This window comes from Myxocyprinus asiaticus, chromosome 50, assembly GCF_019703515.2.
Source record: "Myxocyprinus asiaticus isolate MX2 ecotype Aquarium Trade chromosome 50, UBuf_Myxa_2, whole genome shotgun sequence".
Classification (NCBI taxonomy): Eukaryota; Metazoa; Chordata; class Actinopteri; order Cypriniformes; family Catostomidae; genus Myxocyprinus; species Myxocyprinus asiaticus.
In genome coordinates, this window is record NC_059393.1 from 24,930,079 (window position 1) to 24,952,491 (window position 22,413).

General features: G+C 34.8%; 1 protein-coding gene across 1 annotated transcript; it reads left to right on the forward strand.

The window, feature by feature from the left end:
* The first annotated feature begins 69 nt into the window (after window positions 1-69).
* On the forward strand, window positions 70-20,683 carry LOC127439084 (zinc finger protein 260-like). The gene is made up of 6 exons (XM_051695129.1): window positions 70-674; window positions 1,171-1,233; window positions 5,299-5,381; window positions 6,935-7,734; window positions 12,479-12,548; window positions 18,621-20,683. The coding sequence occupies exons 1-6, from the start codon at window positions 634-636 to the stop codon at window positions 19,610-19,612; spliced, it is 2,049 nt and encodes a 682-aa protein (XP_051551089.1). The 5' UTR covers window positions 70-633; the 3' UTR covers window positions 19,613-20,683.
* Window positions 20,684-22,413: the final 1,730 nt, after the last annotated feature.

Genomic DNA, 22,413 nt, shown 5'->3' on the forward strand with positions numbered 1-22,413 from the left:
AGACCAACAACAGTGTAGAGACTCCTTAACAAGAAAATAAGAAAATCATTGTTTGTATCTATGGTGAGTAGCTCAGATTTACAGTGCAAACAATTGAGATACTCTAAAATTAAGACAGGGCTATAAACTCATTTTAAAGGTACAAACAGAAAATTTAAGTTTTTATTTTTATTAACAAGGAATATTATTATTCAGCTACCTAATGTATAAAAAGCTACAGGAAGACAGCAATGAGCAGTTTGTGACGATTTAATGGGACCTTCCCCTTTAAATTATGGGGTGCGTTCCATTCAAAAGTGTTAAAGTAATCCCTTCGAAGACTTTACAATCTACTGTAAGAGCTTAAGAGCAATGAAAGGTGTGCGGCTCAAAAAAGGGTCATTCTGAAATTCATTTTGAAGCGATCTTCCAATATGGCTATCATGATTGTTCTCCCTTCAGAGTGCCCTTATGAGGGTCCCTTTGTCTGTAACGTCACTTCCATAGCGGAAGAAAATATGACCGTCCTCTTCTTGCTTTAAGCTGAGCGTCTTTATCGATGCAGAATGAGTGAATATCGTTTCTTTTGATGTATTTCCCCGCTGATGGTGTGGTTTCCCGAATAGAATTAATTCTGTCGTGCACTTGACGTCTATGTCCAATGGGATAAATTGTTGCGAAGCAGATACGGGAAAGTAAGTGCGACCTTTGTGTTTCTTTGGGTGTATTGTGAAATATTATGTGCTATTATTGCATATTATGCTTATTTGTTCTGCATGGATTTTGAAAGGTGATGCCCACTGTGGTTGAGTCAAGGGCCGATAATTTAATAAAAAAAATAATTAAAAAAAACATGAAGTCGCAAAGCTCGTGCTAAAATGAAAGATCAGCACAAAGATAAAGCAAAAATGAAACTTGTGATAAAAGAAATGCAATTGATTCATTGGTTAGGCTAATTTTAGTGATTTCATTATTAATGATTTAATTGTAATTCACAATATATTGGATGATGTGTGTGCTTCGAGGGATTGTGATAGGCCATTTGAAAAAGCAAAACAAAAAGTAGGCTATTGACTGACATATTTTGCAGAAAGATTCTGTATATTATTGCATCTTGAGTTGGTGTGGTGCGACATCAGAAGTATTTCTTTGTAACTTACTTTGTAATAATCGTTCTGGGTTTTCCTACAGATTTCCAACAAAAAATACAAAAGCCTTGATGAATGAAGGTACACCCAACAGCACCAGTATGGAGTAAGTGTGACATTATCAACATTTGAGACCAATTAAAAAAGATATGTGCCACTAAAAATGGCAGTTTTCATTTAGTATGAGGTTGCAGTTCACACTGATCAATGATGATCTTGCCCTGACTTTAAGAAAAAGAACATGTATAATGTAAATTATTGTAGAAGATTTATGTGCATCACACCTGTGCATGTGATATGTGTGATTTTGTGGATATTCACTACATAAGTTCATATCAGAAGCTGATAAATGTGAATGTTTGGCCGTGCTGTCAGAACTCATGCATTCCGAGATGATGGTGAATGCTTTAACACTACTTACGTGTAAGATTGTACAAATAAGACTAAATTGTATGTAAAATCCAGTGTCATGTAGAGAGCTTTGGTTTTTGTGACCCTTTCTTGGGAACAAGCTTCTAACCTGCTGCTACGCCATAATTTTCAAAAAAAGACATCTTCTTTTAGCATGCACTTATATATCTATATCTAGATATATATACATATATACAGACACTGTCATGTATCCTTTACTGTTCTGGACATGTTGCATCATTAGTCATATTCTGGTTCTCTTGATTGCTGAATTGCTGGTGTTTTTCCTCATTTGTAAGTCACATGTCTGCTGCTAAATGAAGCAGATTTAAATGCAGATTCTTTTACATTTATTTGACATTTTCTTGTTATTTTTATGCTTTGACTTATTTGTGTAAAGTTAAACGATCATGCATCTTATTTGTATACTTGACTTTTTGGTTGGGGGACGTCTGGATTGTAAACTCCACAATCTGACCAGGTTAATTCTGTCTGTCGCTGTGTCTTATGATCACGTCTGAATGTGAAGTCTTAAATATAAGGTGAAGTCAGTGAGACTGTATTTCTGATAGTCACTACACTGAAAAAAAGTGACAAGTAAGATTGACTTAATTATTTACGTTTTAGCACACAGTTTTACTATGTTCAATATAATGGAATTTAAATATGATTTACATGGTACTTTAATAAACTTGGTCAAGTTTAAGTGTTCTTAGCACATCGTACATTTAGAACTTTTTATAAAAACATGTATAATCATTTACCTCATGTCATACGGGAAGCCGTCCACAGGGAAGTGTAATGCATGCTATGTAGTCTATTACACAACATCACTTTGCATGACTGGTGATAGACCCTTGATGCACTAAACACGATGGCGGTAACATTGAAGTTGTTTTGATATTAATAAATGAACTTGAAACCATGCAAGTGCATTAATCATTCAAGCCCAGTGTATGCTGGAAACAAGAGCTTTGAAAAGTTAAGTAAAATGTACTTATTTTATTTACCAGTGAAACTTACTCAAAGTAGTGAATGAAAATGACTCCTTTATGATGATGCATTGTAAAGATAACAAACTATCATAAATAATATTTACTTATGAGCCAGAGCATTCATTTTTACTTGTTTGAATTGAGTACAAATGTAGAAAACAAAATAATTTATTTCAGATTACATGAGAAGCCAGTACATGTTTACTGCTGTTCTATATGTTCTTACTGCCGTTAAGTGGGCAAGCTGTGTTTTTCATTCTTCCGAAACTGCTGTGTAAACGTGAAAGACATGCTAGCTTTGTTTCAAATAACACATCATATGTGTATGAGTATCATGACAATAAATAACAATAAAAAACATATGTGGAATTAGTTTTGCATCTGTGTTGGTTCATATGTGTTGATTGATTTTAGTCTTTAGAGGTGATTTTTTTTTTTTTTTTTAGAACAGAAAAGCAGTGTTTTCAATCAGGCACTTTACAGATCTAGAAAATCATGAGTCAAATTTGACAATAATGAGCCAAAGACTTTGGTTGGAGAGAGTGTTTGTAGCTGCTATAATCTGCTATACATTTTTCAATGAATTACTGGATTCACTTGCAAATGTGTGCAATTATTATCTGTACAAATTACGCTGTTTTAGCAGGATCGTCATCATAAATCACATCATCATGACATTTAATCGAAGTGCAGGAAGTGAAAGTGATTCTCAAAACTTGTTTATTTTGATCTTCTATGGTAATAATAAACAAAATGATTGAATATCAGCTTAAAACAATCCATGTTTAGTAACTGCAGTAAATCCTTTTAATATTATATGATCAACTCTTTGTGTGATGTTTGGCCTTTTGACCTTAAGTTTAAATTAATTACACATTGACATAAATTGACCACAAATATAAAGCAACAATTAAATCATATTTGAAATGGTTATACTGAAACCTGTAAGTCTCTGAAAGAAAACAACAAAAGAAGATATAGTTTGAAGAAAGAAATGTAGAAATTTCACAATACAGCACACTGACTGTGAGGGTTATTAATCTGTTGGTTAATAAGATTCATTGTGAGATATTTAGTTATCACACACTTATGCTGTCTTTGGTTTTCAAGAACAGGGTCTGATGTTATAAGACTATTCTGCCAGTGAAATATACTTTAGAATATAATATAACACAGGAATGGGATAATGAGAACCCAAATTAATGACTAAGATGGAAACCCTGTAAAAATGGAATACTGTTTTGTTATTTTCAAGAACTAGTGACTTTATACTGTATATCAAACTGTTTGTAAATTTGCTTTCCAACGTACAGTTCAGGACATTTTTTTACTATTCATAGACAATGGAGTTTGCTGCCTAACCTAACCCTAACCAGCTTCTGCTACTGTATATGTTGAATTAAGATGCAGGATTAATAGTGCAAATCTTTTTTGACCACCAGATGACAGTAAATTCAACCTTGTAGAAAAGTACTCCAGAAATCTTCATTTTGACCAATATTATTATGTAGCTACTCTCAAATTAAGTCTAGTTCTTCGAAGCTTGAGTCTGGAAACAACACGTTTCACACTGAAGCACTGTGTGTAACGGATCTTGATTCCTTTAGCTAAAAACCATGTGATTTTGACAGTTGAAAAGCAAGTTTACTTTCCAGTTTGTTTTAACAATTATTGGATAATAATTATTGGATTGCATTTATGCATATAAAATGTATTCTAAAGACTTTTAATGAAGTGTCTACAACATAAAAAAATGAAACACCTTTTTCAAGAATTGTATTCCTCTTATTAAATATATGCTCTGATGAAATCTGAAATGATCTCATCATTTGGAAAGAGAATGCAGAGGTCGGTAAATAAAAATAAAGAAGCACTGATTTCCAAATAATTCTTCCTCTTGAGTCGTCAATGGAACCGTTAAAGGAATATTCCGGGTTCAATACAAGTTCATCTCAATGGAGAGCATTTGTGGTATAATGTTGATCACCGCAAAAATTTATTTTGACTCGTTCCTCCTTTCCTTTAAAACAAAAGAGAGCGAAAATTTAAGTTACCGTGAGACACTTACAATGGAAGTCAATGGGGCCAATTTTTAGAGGGTTTAAACACAGAAATGTGAAGCTTATAATTTTATAAAAGCACTTACATTAATTCTTCTGTTAAAACTTGTGTATTATTTGAGCTGTAATGTTGTTTAAATTGTAATTTTTACAGTCATTTTAGGGTTTTAGTGTTTGTTGACATTGCATCGTCATGGCAACAAAGTTGTAAAATTGGTTATAACTTTCCACAGATGCAGTTAGTAAGTGATTTTATCACAGTAAAATCATGTTAACACACATATTGTTTATGTCTTGTGTCTATACTTTTGAAACCCCATTGGATTGGCCCCATTGACTTCCATCGTGAGTGTCTCCCTGGAACACCAATTTTTGCTTTTTTTTTTTTTTTTTAAAGAAAAGGAGGCATGAGTCGAAATGTATTTTTGTGGTAATCAATATTTTATATATATATATACGGTATGTATATATATTGGTGTGTTTCTGTCTTTAAGGGTGAACACAGATAATCTGGGACAATTGGTAAAGTAAGACACTTAAAATTGTTTTAAAAACTTTTTCCTTTGTATAGTTGTAGCAGAGATCTTTAGCCATTTAAAACAGTAATGTGTGAGGGGGGCTAAGTTATTTTTGAAATCATACTTTAATACAAGTGTCCCGTTTCATTCTATTCTTTATTATTCTGACCATTATTTGTTAATATAGTTTTTTTATAGAGTCTGTTACAGAGAAGATGAGTGATCCTGAACCTCACAGAGTGAAGCATGAAGATACTGAGGAACAAAGAGGTTGGTGAACATTCTTGATTCTTCATTATTGATGCAGAGGAATATTAGAACAATAGTTAATATTGCACGGTATTAGACAGAACTATGCAATATCCATATATTTGTTTTCAATTCCTTTCTCTTCACATTTCATGATAAAAAAAGGCACAGGCAGTGTTCAAATTGAGCCCAACTAAATTTAACTTGGGGTCCCCTGATCTTTAATCAAAGCTTGAACTCTAAAAACATAAAACTAGTACGTTACTTTAAATTATTGTACAAACACAACCAGACATTGTCTAGTATCTGTCCCAGTTTCCATAAGTACTCTCGTCTTACATCGAATTCTCATCTTACAGATGATTGAAATATTAAAATATCAAAATTATACTTTGTTGGTTTCAATACAGTTCAATTGAAATCAGTGACTCACTTTGTCTAGAAACAGTTCAAGGAACGAAAACTGAAAACTAACTAAAGTTTTTTAATGAAACTAAAGGCCAAAGGGTTTATCACAGTACATTTTTGGAACTACATCACTTCATGTTGCCCGAAAAAATGAAACGTGTTTTGATCCTGAAGGAAACTGCTGCATCACACATTTCTTCGCATAATCGCCCGTTGTGGGTGTTGCATTTTCTGAATGAAGACCTTTTTAACAGCTATGTATAATTACTACACATGCACAGCTAATCCAGATACTATCTCACTAGCGGTTCTAGCTTGTATGGCGCCCTGGGCGAAACCCGCTTCAGCACGGCCCCAAAGGAGTTCAGGGCACCCACTTGTCTGTGTGGGCACCTCGTGCTGCCACCGGCAAGATGCTGCCCGTGGGGGGGGGGGCTTCCCATGTCGCCCATGCCTAAATCCGCCACTGCCAGATACAAGGAAAACAGTTGTTTCCAAGTCTTCACTGAATTATTGTTAGATGTGATGCATTAATACAGACTTTTGACTCAGAAACAGATCTGTAAATAAAATTATACTTAACTGTTAATTAACTGCTTGTTATGATTTCTATGCCAATAAATCCACCACACAGGAAACAATTTTGGTGAGTAAAGTGGCTCGTTTTTCCAGACCAGCTTTCTTGTTTCTCTCAAGATCTGGCAAGACTGCTATTGGTATTTCACCCACCCCTTAGTGCAGAGTACTGTCATTTTAAAAAGATCGTTATTAACCATTCTTTTATTTTGTTCTAACAGGTAACCTTTTAGAAACAAGGCTGTGAAACTTCTGAACTGGAGCGAAAAAAATACAGTTTTTGCACAGAACGAAACGAAATGAAAAACATTCAGTTTTTAGTCCCTGCTTTAAAGCTTAAAAAAAGGACCCCAAAGTGTCATAAAAGTAGTCCATGCAACTCGTGTCATCAATTTTCAAGTCTGAGAAACTACCTGGAAGTTGTTTACACTGAAAATCTTGACTTGCGCCATGGCTCTCCTTTCTAGTCTCATGCATGAATGTGCGAAGGAGAGCATATGGCTGAAGCCAAGATTTCAACTGTGAAATAACTTTTAATGAGAAATACTGCTCTTTTTTTATTAAACTGTACTTCATTATGTTCATTTTAGACCTCATGGAAGTGACAGAAGAAAGTGAAGAACCCAGTGCAGTGGACAAGACGAAGGCCAAAAAATCTTTTACCTGCCATCTATGTGGAAAGAGCTCAGGGCGTAAAAACTTTCATAGGCACATGAGAATCCACGCTGGAGAGAGGCTGCACACATGCTATCAGTGTGAAAAGAGTTTCAAACGAAAAGAACACCTTATGAAGCACATTCAGCTTCACACTGGAGAGAAACCACACACATGCCATCAGTGCGGAAAGAGTTACATACGAAAAGAAGAGCTGACGAAGCACATAAGAATCCACACTGGAGAGAAACCTTTCACTTGCCATCAGTGCGGAAAGAGTTTCACAGAAAATAGAGGCCTTACAGATCACATAAAAAACCACACTGGAGAGAAGCCTTACACATGTAATCAGTGTGGAAATGGTTATGTTAGTAAAGGATGCCTTAAGGATCACATGAAAACCCACTCTGGAGAGAAGCCTTTTACATGTGATCAGTGTGGAAAGAGTTTTTTACGGCTGAAGGGGTTGAAACAACACCAGAAAATACACACCGCTGTGAAAAATTATGTGTGTTTTGAGTGTGCAAAGTCTTTTACTGCCGCCGGCGATTTGGAAAAGCACGAGAGAATTCACACCGGAGTAAAACCTTACAAGTGTTCACACTGTGACAAGAGATTCACTCAGTCAGGACAACTGAAAAAACATGAGACAATCCACACTAGAGACAAGTTCATGTGGGAGATGTTCCATCAAACCATGTCATCTAATGATTCATATGAAAAAGAAATATGTAAATAATATGAGATTCAGATGAACTCAGGAACAGATGGAGTTTACACTAATAAGTGTGTTACACCAACGTGTTTATGGAATTGCTACTCATTTGTTGTTAATAGTTGTACAGGAAATGAAATTAAACAAAAAAGGGAAATGGATAAAAGTCTCAAAAGGTAGCTAACAGGTCAGTGTGAATCAGTCAAACCTTGGCTTTTCAGGTTCGGCCCATTGGAGAGTTTTCCAGGAACTTTAAGGAAACTTTCAAGACATGAGCATTTTGTTAAACATGGCTATTGATCTTATTATACAAAATATTTATTGTATTGTGATTCAGTTATATAAATAAGCATGTTTCTTGTTTTATTAGTTCTATTTAATATACATTTGCATGAGATCCTCATTGTTTTTGTAGCAGAGAAATACTTTTTATCAGTAACTTGCAGTATTTCGAAGCTAGCTACTTTGTCAAAATGATTGCTTGACTGTAGTTTTACTACTTCAAATTATGAGTAGCTTTAAGCTTGAAGGGAGCTTTGAGCAAATGTTCATTTTCCCTATTGGTCCACAGATCAAGTTTGTGTGTTCATAAAAAATGAATGGTTCCAGCAACTTTCATAAAACTTTGTATTGTGACAGGCTAGTTCACTATCTATCATCCCCTAGTATTAGTTTTGATTCACTCTTGTGATTGACCGCACAAATGTGACTCAAGTTGGGTATAAGGAGCAATAGCTCATTGCCCTATTGGTCCACAGGTCAAGTTCATGGGTTCATAAAAAATGAATGGCTCCAGCAACTTTCATAAAATGTTGTACTGTGACCGGCTACTGCACTGTCTATCCCTCCCTAGTGTTAGTTTTGATTCACCCTTGTTATTGACCGCTCAAACGTGACTCGAATTGGGCATAAGGAGCAAAAGCTCATTTGCCCTATTGGTCATCAGGTCAAGTTCATGGGTTCATAAAAAATGAATGGCTCCAGCAACTTTCATAAAACATTGTATTGTGACTGGCTACTGCACTATCTATCCCTCCATAGTGTTAGTTTTGATTCATCCTTGTTACTGACTGCACAAAAGTGACTCAAATTGGGCAGGCACAGCAAAAGCTAATTTGCCCTGTTGGTCCACTGGTCAAGTTCATGGGTTCATAAAAATGTAATGGTTTGAGCAACTATCCTTAAACTTTGCATATGGATAGTCTAAATGACTCTTTATCATTTGACATTGTCAATTTTAAATCACCCATGAAATTAGTTGCACCACAGTGACTCAAATCTGGCAGGCAGAGCAAAATGTATCTTGTTCTATTGGCCCTGTGAAGTTTAAGGGTGTACAAACTGGGCGGCGATTTGGTTTGAACATTAAGTAGTTGAAGTGTGAGGGGGGGTGCACATAATAACTGTTGAAATTAGATCAATAGAAATTCATGTTCATAGCACATTCTTAAGTATTTGTATATTGTGTATCATATCAAACAGTAACAAAATCACAAAATTAAAATTCCTACCTACTCATCTGAAAATACCTGCCTGGCCACTGTCCTCACCTTTTCCCTCACCAAAAAAACAACTTATCATTTCTACAAACACTTTTAACATCTGCTTCAACACATGACTTGTGTAACACATACTATAGCTAAATTATATTGACATATGCACATGGGGGCTTTAAGACATTTTGAGACATTAAGGCATGACTTTCAGTAAAGTTGCTTTTAAAATGTATTTTGAAAGGCACTACAAATAAAAATGACTTCATCGCTGTTGTTTGTTCAGTAAGGTTTGTTTGTCTCAGTATTTTATTAATTGATTGCCATTTTACCAGATCAACTGTTCCTTCTCTTCAACTTCTGACCAGTCTACCCTGCAGTCTACCTCCTGTCGATTTAAGGACGCTCACATTAAAAAAGTGTAGACGAAGCAAAATGCCATTCTATTTGCTCAGGTGTAAAGTTGAAGGGTTTATAAAAATGGATTGGTTCCAGCAACTTTCCTTTAACTTTGCATATGGATAATGCAATTGACTCTGTATCAGTCTACAGTGTCAATTTTATCTCAGCCATGAAATCAGTTGCACCACAGCAACTCCAAATGGGCGGACAGAGCAAAATGTCATCAATTGGCATTTTAAAATTTAAGGGTTTATAAAAATGATATGGTTCCAGTAAATGTCCATAAAATTTGCATATAGACAGTCCAATTGTCTTTGTATCAGTCCACAGTGTTATTTTTATCTAACCAGTGAAGTTAATTGCACTACAGTTACCTGAAATTGGCAGACAAACCAAAAAGTAACTATATTAAAAGTAACATAACATAATAACATGTATTGAATATACATAAATAAAGATAAGATGCAGACATAGTATCATGATTTCTGAAAACCTGCTGTTTACATGTGTGCTGTGTACAAATGTTAGAATGTAATGTGCAGAGTTAAGATAAGTGAATTGCCTATGAAACATGAGATTATATTGTGCAATTATACATTGCAGAGTTTAAATATTGCACCATTTATGAAGGTTGTTCAATAGACCAGTCCTTTAGCCTATGCCACACGTCACATACGGAATTGGTGGCGAAAACACCAGTGCCAACATTAGACCAAACATGGAGTTAGCTGAACCAACAGTCCTTAAAAAGTTAGCTATTACCTTTAAATTGTCTGGGTAAGTGACGTGCTGCACTGTTGGCTTTTAAAATCGCAGTGGCGATTACTAAATTACTAACTAGCTATGTTATTATGTTCTGTGGACTGATGAGTCAAAAGTGGAACTGTTTGGAAGACGGGGGTCCTGTCACATCTGGTGTAAATCAAACACAGAATTCCACAAAAAGAACATCAAACCTACGGTCAAGCATGGTGGTGGTAGTGTGATGGTGTGGGGATGCTTTGCTGCTTAAGGGCGACTTGCAATAATTGAGGAAAGCATGAATTCTGCTCTCTACCAGAAAATCCTTAAGGAGAACGTCTGGTCATCAGTCCATGAGCTGAAACTCAAGCGAAACTTGATTATGCAGCAAGACAATGATCCAAAGCATAGGAGTTAGTCCGCCTCTGAATGGCTCAAAAGAAGCTAAATTTAAGTTTTGGAGTGGCCTAGTCAAAGTCCTGACTTGAACCTGATTGAGATGCTGTGGCAGGACCTAAAATGGGCAGTCCATGCTCAAAAACCCTCCAATATGGCTGAACTAAAGCAGTTCTGCAAAGACTGGGCCAAAATTCCACCACAGGGTTGTGAAAGACTGATCTCCAGTTATCGGAAGCGTTTGGTTGCAGTTGTTGCTGCTAAAGGTAGCACAACCAGCTATTAAATTTAAGGGGGCAGTTAGTTTTTCACATGGGTGTTATAGGTGTTGGTATAGTAACTTTTTTGCTTCAATAAAAAAATAAATATATTTAAAATCTGTATTTTATGTTTACTCAGGTTATATCCCGTTTGAAGATCTAAAACAATTTAGTATGAAAAATACATGAAAACAGAAGAAATCAGGATGGGGGCAAATACTTTTTCACAGCACTGTATAACCTGTGATGTTTGTCACTGCTAAATAATTCCACTGTCACAGTGACAAAACATACATTTAAATAAAACAATGTAAAATTCAGTTGCATGTTTTTATAAATAATATGATAATAAATAAATGATAACTAATATAATTAGTTTAATAATATTTTATGTTTATATTGGAGCCTATGTAAATGTGGGTTAGCAAGTTATGATTTGCTAAAACTACCTGAGAGCAGAAAAGCCTCAGGATAGACTAAACAACCTGGTACCCCTCTCATTTCAGAGATCTTATGGTGACTTTGCCAAAGCAAGAACTTTTAAATTCTAAATGTATAATTAATTTTGTTTAAACAAAAAATAAATTGACTAATGTATTGCTTGATTCAGATAATGTTTGTGTTTGCAAATAAAACATTTATGAATTACTTTTAAATATATAACCCCCACCACAAAATTTAGGGAGCCCTAAAGTAGTTCTGTGCCCGGGGCCCAACATTTGGTGCAACACCCCTGCTCGAGTTACACAAAACAGGTATCTCCTGACATCCTAACACATGTGTTTTTGACGTGCAGATCGCTGTTGTTGTTTCCACCTTCATCTGCTGTTGTTTAGTGTCGACTAAGTCTTCTTCTAGCGCTTCTTTGTGACAGTAATGGCTCAACTGTGAGTGTTGCCACCTTGTGGACCCCTTATTAGTGTAAATAATTCCTTACTGCGCATTCTAAGTGTTCAGTACACTCACAGTTAGAAAAATCAGACCGCACATGTTCAGTGCTTGAGCGCTCTGCTGATGACGAAATTTGTGTCACGTGTCTTGTACGTGGATGCCTTGAAAAACTCAAAGAGGTGTCTTGGTTTTAAAAAGTAAGATATGAATCTCCTAACAACATTCATTTGATTAGTCAGTAGTAAACCTTGTTACATGTAAAAACACCTCAAAAATTGACAAGTTTGAGATTGAAACTCTGTTTAAAGATTTTTTTTCATGCAAACTGCTATTTGTTGGTCACAAATCTGTACGTTTATTTCTGTTTTTATTTAGGGTAAATACAAGTAAACTGGGACAATTGGTAAAGTGAGACACTTAAAAAAACTTTTAAAAACACTTTTTCCTTTTGTGTAGTGAAGTGGAGATCTTTAGCCTTTTAAAATTATTAATTATTTTATAGGCATTGTGTAAGGAGGGGATAATATATTTGGAATCATACTTGAATACAAAATCTTTTATTTTTTTTGCCATTATATAAAGTCTGTTACAGACAAGATGAGTGGTCCAGAACCTCACAGAATAAAGCATGAAGATACTGAGGAACAAAGAGGTTGTTGTATATTCTTCTTCATTAATGATGCCGAGGAACATTAGAACAATCATTAAGAGGTGTAAAAGAGAATTTCGTATAAACTTGGTTCTTCCAAGCTCAACAGATCAACTGTCTTTGAAGTCCATCCCAAAGTGTCATAAATGTAGTCCATGTTACTTGTGCTTCATATTCCAAATTCTTACTTCCGTCATAGCTCTCCTTTCATTTCTCAAGCATTTATGAACACACAAATGAGAGTTACGACACAATATAAGATCCTTGTTTGAGCATTCCAGTTTCTCCCATTAATTTTAATAGAAGTGGCCCGTCTCTGCTAAATAATCTCTGGTCCCGTGAGTGCTGCTCCAGGGCTCAAGATATTCCCCATTCATTTTCTCCATTGTAATTTCAACATTAACAGACTGGGCGATTACATGAAAGAAGACACATTTCAGTAAGTTGTACTGTTTCTTTCAACATACACTCAGAGGTTCATTTATGTTTTTTTCGTGCTACAAGTTGGAGAGAGAGATTGTTGTTCCCCTCTCTGTTTGAATGGCCAGCTACCGCAATCTGTCACATGCACCATTAAAGAATATAAATACTTTATTGTTTGAATTTCGAGATAACAGTGACATCATTTAAAAGCTTCAACAAATTGTGTTTCTCCTAAAAATTACATCTGACTCAAATGGTGGAGCATGAAACAATTTGTAGCTGTAACTTGCACTGTCCTGTACTTTCACTCTGCATTGGTGTGTGTGTAGATAATGAGACAAATAAAGTCCCACACTGAAATAACTAATTTTGAGATTAATATGAACATGAATTAGTGGAAAAAGTGAGTAAAATATTTTACATCACAGAATATTTTAGGATGTCACACGATATGGTGAAATTACTTTATATTCAAAAGCTTTTTTATAAAAATTACAAATAACTGAAGATGAGTATTAATATCTGGAACATGGAGAACCAGATTTAAAATGAGGAACAATGTAAACTGTTTAAATAAAGACTTTTCTGCCAAATTAAAGGCTCCAAGTGAAGGTGAAGTAAATACTATAGAAATATATTACTATTATATAAAACAAATCTAATCCTCAAAATTATTCAATTTTATGATTATTAATAATATAAAATAATATTCAAATGAGTTCCAAAAAAGTGAGTGAAATTGTACTGTAATTTTTGCACATACTGTTAATTCACAAAAATGTTTTAGTAAAAATACATGTTGGTAAATACTATTTTTATTAGGCCAACCGAATTGCTGTATTGGTGCAAATAAATAAACAGCAATGTTCCCCAGTATAGCAAAAATATAGCATATATAATTTGATTTGGTCTAGTTCAAGGAGAAACTTGTTGGTAGTGTCAATAATGCAGGGCCATTTGTGCTCATGTTTTACAAGAGCCTCAATGAGTGCACTGAAAAACACAAACAAATGGATGTTTATGTTAGATTTTTGGAGTGACATCCAGTCGAGGTACCTTGTGTATAGTAATGAACATAAGCATAAGTAATTAACTTTAATAACTACTGTAGATGTCTGCATAAAAATACTCACAGTAGGCATACAGTATCAAACCAGCCCTTTACTCTCACATTAGCAATGTTTCATTTTAATATGTGACTTCATGTTGCATCTAGTGGTGGGTAAATATATGCATTATCCCTTGTGCGTCAGTTTGAAATAGTTACTCGGAGGTCTTTAGAGGACAAAAATGTCTGCGTCAAAAACTGCCATAATAATATTATATATTAATATTATTTTCCACTTTCACTGACTTAGATTTTTTAAGCAACATCAGTCCTGATCATAACTACCAAATATTAATTCATTTTCAGGATTTTAACCCTTTGAATGACAGGTTGTTTACATAATGCCACTGTTGTTTTTCACACACACACACACACACACACATACAAAACACACTCTGACATCCATACCAACACACACACACAATTTTATCTGCATCATTTATTCAATTGGCCTGCAGTGCTCTATAATACAGCAAACAGAAAATGGGGGAAAAGCATGTATTTGCTCCATAGGCTAAACATGAGAGAAATGGCGCCATCTGGTGGAAAATATTAAACATTTAAATTTCTCCAAAATGAAAGCATAATATCATAGAATTCATGATTTTATGCTTTAATGGCACTGGGATCAAATATTGCAGTTTTAATGGGTTTCAATGGGGACATTTTTGTCCTGAAGGTCCTGAGTGTAACTATTTTGTGTACACAGTGTATTATAGATGTATTATAGGAACTGAGGTTGAAATATCAAAATTCCCCCAAAAATACACACCTTTGGCAAAATTTATGCTGTTGGCATTAACACAGCCAAAATTATCGAAAAAAACAAAAATGAAAAAGACAAAAATGTCCCGAAGGTCGCACAAATGTTAACCCCGATAGTGGTTTAAGTAACGAGCAAGTCTTAAATATTTTTGAAAAGGTCTTGAAAATGTATTTGTATATCTCATCACACATTTAATTATTTATATATTTATTTATGCATGAATATGCAGATTTATTGATTGATTTATGAATTTATTTGGATATCTCCTCACACATTTAATTATTATATATGTATTTATGCATGAATATGTAGATTTATTGATTGATTTATGAATTTATTTGGATATCTCCTCACACATTTAATTATTATATATGTATTTATGCATGAATATGCAGATTTATTGATTGATTTATGAATTTATTTATTTATTGTTTTTCTAGGTTTCGTCCTCCATACTGGTACAGTAGTTATAAACTGAATCCACATTTGTGATCCAGTCCTGACTTTACCTGTCGCATCAGCTGAATCGTGATTAGTGAGTAATTTTTTCTGTCATATTTCCCGCCTTCAGAAGACGCGGAGTTCAATCAGCGAATATAAAAGGTAAAAAATAGCTAATTTAATTTTTAGAAATGAACACCATCATTAAAAAAAAAAACATGTTGCAACACGTAATCAACTCATTTTGCACAATGTATAATGTACGCCTTGGTGTAAAATTTGACAGTCTGACACATGGCTGGTTGATGTAATTTTTGTCGAGTAGCACAGCACTATTTGTCGATCTTTTCTGCCTTTTAATGTCGTTTTAAGAGATCCCTGGTGCAGACAATGCGAGTCAAAGTTTCGCTTAAATGCAAAGATCACAAAAATAAAGGCTTATTAAAATTGTCTGTAAATACATCATAGGAGGCTATCTTGTAGAAGCGCTTTCCACCATTTAATAACGTTTGAGACTTATTCCAAAACGCTGATTTACAAATATAAGTGCTTAGATCGATTTGCATACTCATATTATGGATGGATTGATAGCGTTTAAACATTTAAAAGGTGTTGCCTTTGACTGACAGCCTGTCCTGTCCCACTGTCAGAGGGTGGGGGAGGACTTGCATCACGGTACAATTCACTCACACTGACCCACAGAGGCGCTCGCTTGTCTAAGGGTAAAGGCCACGCCTTCTCATGAATAATATCGAGAACACATGTGACGTAGAGGCGCTGAAATTCAATGGGAAGCTAAACCCTCTACGTCACGACCTGTGACGTCGACTCAATGTTCATTTCAAACCCGGAAGACGAAAATAGGCCGAAAAATCCCTAAATTAACCCTTTTCCTCGTGAAATTAAAAATAACAAATGATGACCTTCCCTTCACTTGTGTGCAAGACCTGTTAACATCTAAAAAAATGTGTTGTAGTGTTTCATGACCCTTTAAGGTTATTCATGTGACACTGTAGTTAAAGTTGGACCCCTTATTGTATTGTATTTATACCTTTAAAATGTGTTCTAGACTGTTAAAGTTGTATGCCTTATAGCGTATAACCTAATATTGATATATTAATATTTAAATTTATAAACAGTGGAGTGTGTTCAGTGGCACATTTATTATTATTTTTTGGCATGCCGTGAAAAAAACATAAATGGATGTATGGTTTTAAAAAGATTTGGAACCAATGATCTATGAGATATTAACCACATAACAGAATTTTTTGATTGGTCAGTAATAAACCATGTTTCATGTAAAACACAACAAAACATTGGGTAAATGAAGATAGAATTTAAAACTCAATTTGAAGGTCTGTTTGTTTGTCAAAAATCTGTACATTTATTTCTGATATGGGGTGAACTGGTAAATTGGGACACTTAAAATGTAGCTGTTAAATTTGGTTTTCCTTTGTATGGTTTAGTGGAGATCTTTAGCCATTTAAAACGTTATTGTGTAAGGTGTAGGGTTGCTACCCGTACGGTAAAATATGGGATCGTCCCGTATTTAAAGATAAAATGGGTAAGGTAAGGGTAAGTGGGTAAGGGACCATCTGAAAAGTCCACACATTGTGCTAAAACGTGCTGATACTGTGGAGGGTGTGGTAAGGGACCATCTGAAAAGTCCACAAATGGTGGTAAAACGGTGGAGTTTTTCTATATAAATGTTCAGTAAGATCAAACGATGTATGAATACAATCATAAAGACCGGGGCCATGATCCCCCCCCCACCCCATTTAAGTGTCCCTTATTTTAAAACATGTATTCATTCATTTATTCATTAATTTATCAAATTCATTCTTACCATAGAGTCTGTTACATAGAAGATGAGTGATCCAGAACCCCGCAGAAGGAGACATAAAGATACTGAGGAACAAAGAGGTTGGTGTCCATTCTTGATTCTTCTTTAATGATGCCGAGGAACATTAGAACAACAGTCAGAAACTCATAAGAGGTGTGAAAAGAGTTTGGTTTAAACTGGGCACTTCCAAGCTTTAGCATATTGCACAGTATTAGACAAAGCTGTCCTTTATCCAGTCTTCAAATTGAGGGGGGATAGATTCCCCCCATAAGAGTTAAGGGACCCCCATCCCCCCCGTCCCGCATAAGGCGTAAAAAAAACCCCTAACCCCTGGTGTTTTATCAAATCTAGAATACTAGATACAGAAAACTAGAATTATTTTCATATTATTCTGTTGACACAACACAACATTGTTCATTATCTGTCCCAGTTTTCATAAATTATCCAAATGAGATTTTTTCAGTCGAAAATTCGAAACGCTCAAGTGCGCCTCGTGCTGTTTTCTGAAGAAATTTAGAGACAGCGACTTCATCATACACAAGCAACAAATGCTCACACCTGGCATGGACATGGGCCAGAACTGGCACAACAATTATCCACTGTGGTCACACATGGTTGTTTCTTACTGCACACTTCAAAAATACTCCTGAAATTGTAGACTGTCCAAGCAACTTTTCTAATTCATAAAATACACTATCTCCAATCTCACATACTATTTAGGCAGGATGGAACACATATTGGGATGCAAGACACATGTTGCTCATGTAGTCATTTGTTCATGAAAATTCTGTCATTATTTACTCACCCTCACATCATTTCAAATCCATAGGACTTTCTTTCTTCCGCAAAACACAAAAGCTGGAATTTTAAAAGATATCATCGCTTGCTGGTTTCAATACAATGGCAGCTGATGGTGGCTCAATATAAAGATTAAAAAAAGGACCCAAAATTGTCATAAAAGTAGTCCATGCAACGCATGCTTCCAATTCCAAATCTTCTGAAGGGAAACAGTTGGTTTTGGTGAGAAACTCCAAAAAATCTTCACTTCCACCATGACCCTTCTTTCTTCTCTCATGCACTCATGATATTCCAAAGGAGAGCTATGGCGGAGGTCAAGATTTCAGCTGTAAAATAACTCATGTTTTAGTAAGAAACAATGCAAAATGTATCATAAGCCTTCAGAAAAATATGAATATGAGGCATTAGTCGCATACACTGCTTTTATGACACTTTATAAGCTTGAAGGTAAATCGCTATCAACTGCCATTGAATTAAAACCATTGAACAGGATGTGCGTTAAAATTCCTCCTTTTGTGTCATAGGGGTTCGGAATGACATCAGGGTGAGTAAATGATGAGAGAATTGTCAAGTATTCAAGTCAAGTCTAGTTAAGTGTTTTTGTGTTTTAAGTTTCTGCGTTCTGATTGATGGAAAGCTTTTGTTTTGCTATTTTTCTCTTGTTTATTAAATTGCACTTTATCATGCTTATTTTAGACCTGATGACAGAAGAAAGTGAAGAAACGAATCTATTGAAGACATTAAAAAGAACTGGAGCCAAAAAATCTTTGACCTGTCCTCTGTGTGGAAAGAGTTCAACATGTAAAGGAAACTTTAATAGGCACATGAGAATCCACACCGGAAAGAAACAACACACATGTGATCAATGTGGAAAGAGTTTCACACGAAGAGAAACCTTTCAGAGTCACATCAGAGTTCACACTGGAGAGAAGCCGCACACTTGCCGTCAGTGCGGAAAGAGTTTCACACATAAAGATAACCTTAAGAGACACATGCGAATCCACACGGGAGAGAAACCGCACACATGTGATCAGTGCGGAAAGAGTTTCATACAAAAAGAAACCCTTAAGAACCACATGCGAATCCACACTGGAGAGAAACCACACACATGTGATCAATGTGGAAAGAGTTTCACACGAAGAGAAACCTTTCAGAGTCACATCAGAATTCACACTGGAGAGAAGCCGCACACTTGCCATCAGTGCGGAAAGAGTTTCACACATAAAGAAAACCTTAAGGGACACATGCAAATTCACACTGGAGAGAAACCTTTCACGTGCCATCAGTGCGGAGAGAGATTCACAGAAAAAAGAGTCCTTATGAATCATATCGAAAATCACACTGGAGAGAAACCGCACACATGTGATCAGTGTGGAAAGAGTTTTTCACAGCTAGTTAGCATGAAACAACACCAGAAAATACACACCGGTGTGAAAAATTATATGTGCTTTGAGTGTGAGAAGACTTTTACTACAGGCGGCGATTTGAAAAAGCATCAGAGAATTCACAGTGGAGAAAAACCTTACATGTGTTCACACTGTGACAAGAGATTCACTCAGTCGGCTAATCTGAAAATACATGAGATGATCCACACTGGAGAGAAGCCGTACCACTGCCATCCATGTGGGAAGAGTTTCATCCGAGCAAGTTATCTAATGGATCATATGACAAAGAATCATCCAGAGTAAATTATGAGATTCAGATGAACTCATGAACAGATCGAGTTGTTACTAACAAGTGTGTTACTGAAGGGCACTCAAAATAAAAATGGTTTTTTGCTGCACTTTCAATTTAATTAATTAAAATGAACTAAATCAACACAATTCTAGAACATTTTGTCACAACTTTGCGTTGCTTATTGCTTGCGTTTCATCCATTTCAATTTGTAAAATGGAAGTTTACGTAATCCATTTGAGTTGGGTATACATGAATACGTTTTGTGGTGTAAATGTAGCATTGATGAAACTGGGCAGAGGATTTCTAGTTCCCAGCATGTTTTACACTGGACTTAATAGGGAGAGTAAATGCTAAAATGAAGGGTTGTTTTGTGTTTATGTGCAAGATGAATATAAAGGGATTACTTGTTAGTTATTAATGTTTTGTTATGTTGAGATTTAGAAGAGTTTCTGTTATGTTAGAGTTTTGCTGGTTACCATTATGGTGAAGAGTGGAGCTTGAGTTTAGGATGAGGACAGGTAGATGTTGCATATACTTTCATTTTTGAGCAATTGCTGCTAACCATAACATAGTTACCAAGCTGCTCTCTGTAGTGCTTCCCACCAAGATGCATTTAGCATGCAAATATGCATTATAACTAGCCAGTATATAAAGAAATGAAAATAATAATAATTTGAGTTATTTTTACATGTTTAATTTTGTTGTGTTTACACAAAGTAGGTTCCCGCTACAGGATATATTTGAGTTGAGATTACATAGTAATTTAAGTTAAGAAAATTCATTTCAAACATGTGCAACCACTTCCCACAGTTAAGTCAAGTTAAGCCAAATAGTTGTTGTTTTTTTGACTGCACAATATATGTCATGTTTTTATTTAATTGCCACTATTTTGTTGTTTATAGTTGTACAGTATATTAAATTAAACACAAAATAGGATCAAAAGAGATCAAAGGTTCAAAAGGTACACAAGTTGTTTTTTTTTTCACATCACATGAAGAAATTGTACAAATGTATGAAATGATGTACACTCTCATGAGATGAAGACTGCAGACATAAAATGTAATAAACCTTGTTTTATTCTACATGGGGTGGGTTTCTGACATGAGATCACATTAGTGCAATACTTCTCAATCTCTGTAACCCCTTTATATCAAACACTTTCAGTTGCAGAATAATTTTGGCTGGTAAATAGTTTTTCTATTCATTTTGTGTTCCACAAAAAAAAAAAAAAAAAAAATTACTTTTATTTCTGACCCGGGTGAAGTTGTTGATACACTATTTTTCTTTATGATGCTATACTGAATATTTATTAAACTGTGAACGTTTTTAGTTTTATTAGTTGTATTTAGTATGAATTTGAGTGAGATCCTCATTGTTTTGTAACTGAAAAATACTTTCCACTTGTAATTTATTGTAGTGCAGGGGTTGCTTGACTGTAGTTTAACTACTTTAAATAGAGCTGTTCAAAACCCGAAGGAGAATTTGCCATGTGCATGGGCGTAGAATACGCGGGGGATGCAGGGGACGTGTCCCCCTCACTTTCAATAAAACCAAAGTTTGTCCACCGCACTTTTTCACGTGGCAAAAGTGTTTACACTGTGTCTTTCATACAGCAAATGTCTAAATGTGTAAATGCAAAAAGTTAAAATTCACTGGTCAATCATGTAATTAATTCGATTAAAATTTTGAATCGATTGACAGCCCTAAAAATATATATCTTATATATTTATGTTTGTCTTACGCTAAACATTCTGTCCCCCTCACTTTTGAAATGATTGCTACGCCCCTGGCCATGGGTTCCCTCAGGATTCTCCGAAAGGTTTTTAAATAGGCAGTTTTGGATTTCTAAGTAAAATAAGATCTGTGGTAAATGTTACTTGAAGATATGTGGATGTTTTATTCGACAACATAAATTACACAGTCATACCTCAAACGTGAATTTGTTGTTTAATAATGGAGTTGTAATTACATTAGCACAATAGCGTTAGAGGATGATGTAACGGAAAACAACGGCTCACTAAAGCGCTTCATTGCTATGACCATCAGATATCAGTAAATTAAACCGTTTCATGATCGCTTACAAAATGCCAGGATTCCAATTATTTAACCAGAATAACACCAAGCATTTAATTTAATTAACTCAACACAGTAACAAACATTAACCACAAAATTGAAATCACAATCTTTTTATTTTACAAATATTTTATAGTACAAAAAGCATGTTAAATATAACCGAAGTGTAATGATGTTGGCAGTAATGTTGGAAGAGGATTATCTAATGTAGGCTACAGTAGGTCGAGAGAAAATATTTAAAATACCTTTTAAATTTGATAAAGTTAAGCATGATAACACATGAAAGTGTATTAATGTTGGTCATACTAAAAGTGTCTAGAGAGTCTATTCAGTTTTATAAATTGTAAAAATAAAAAATAAAAAAAAAATAAAAAATGTTATTTTTATTTTTTATTATTATTATTTTCTCTCACCAATGGGCCATATCTGTTTCATTCACAACATTTCAGCGAAAGAAAAGACAAACGAACAAATAAATAAATCAATCAATCAATGAATAATAATTGTAAAAAAAAATCACACTTACATAATTAGTAATATAGCAGACGTTAGTTCAGAAATTAATATAAGTGCATGTTAAAAAAAATTATTACATCACCTGAAATACACACTTAACCACACACATAATCTTCACCTTTTGATCCCTGATAAAACTTGTAATTATTTTCACTCATTCAAACGAGAACTGCTTTAAGATATTCACAAAAAAAAAAAAAAAATCCACATTTGTGATCCAGTC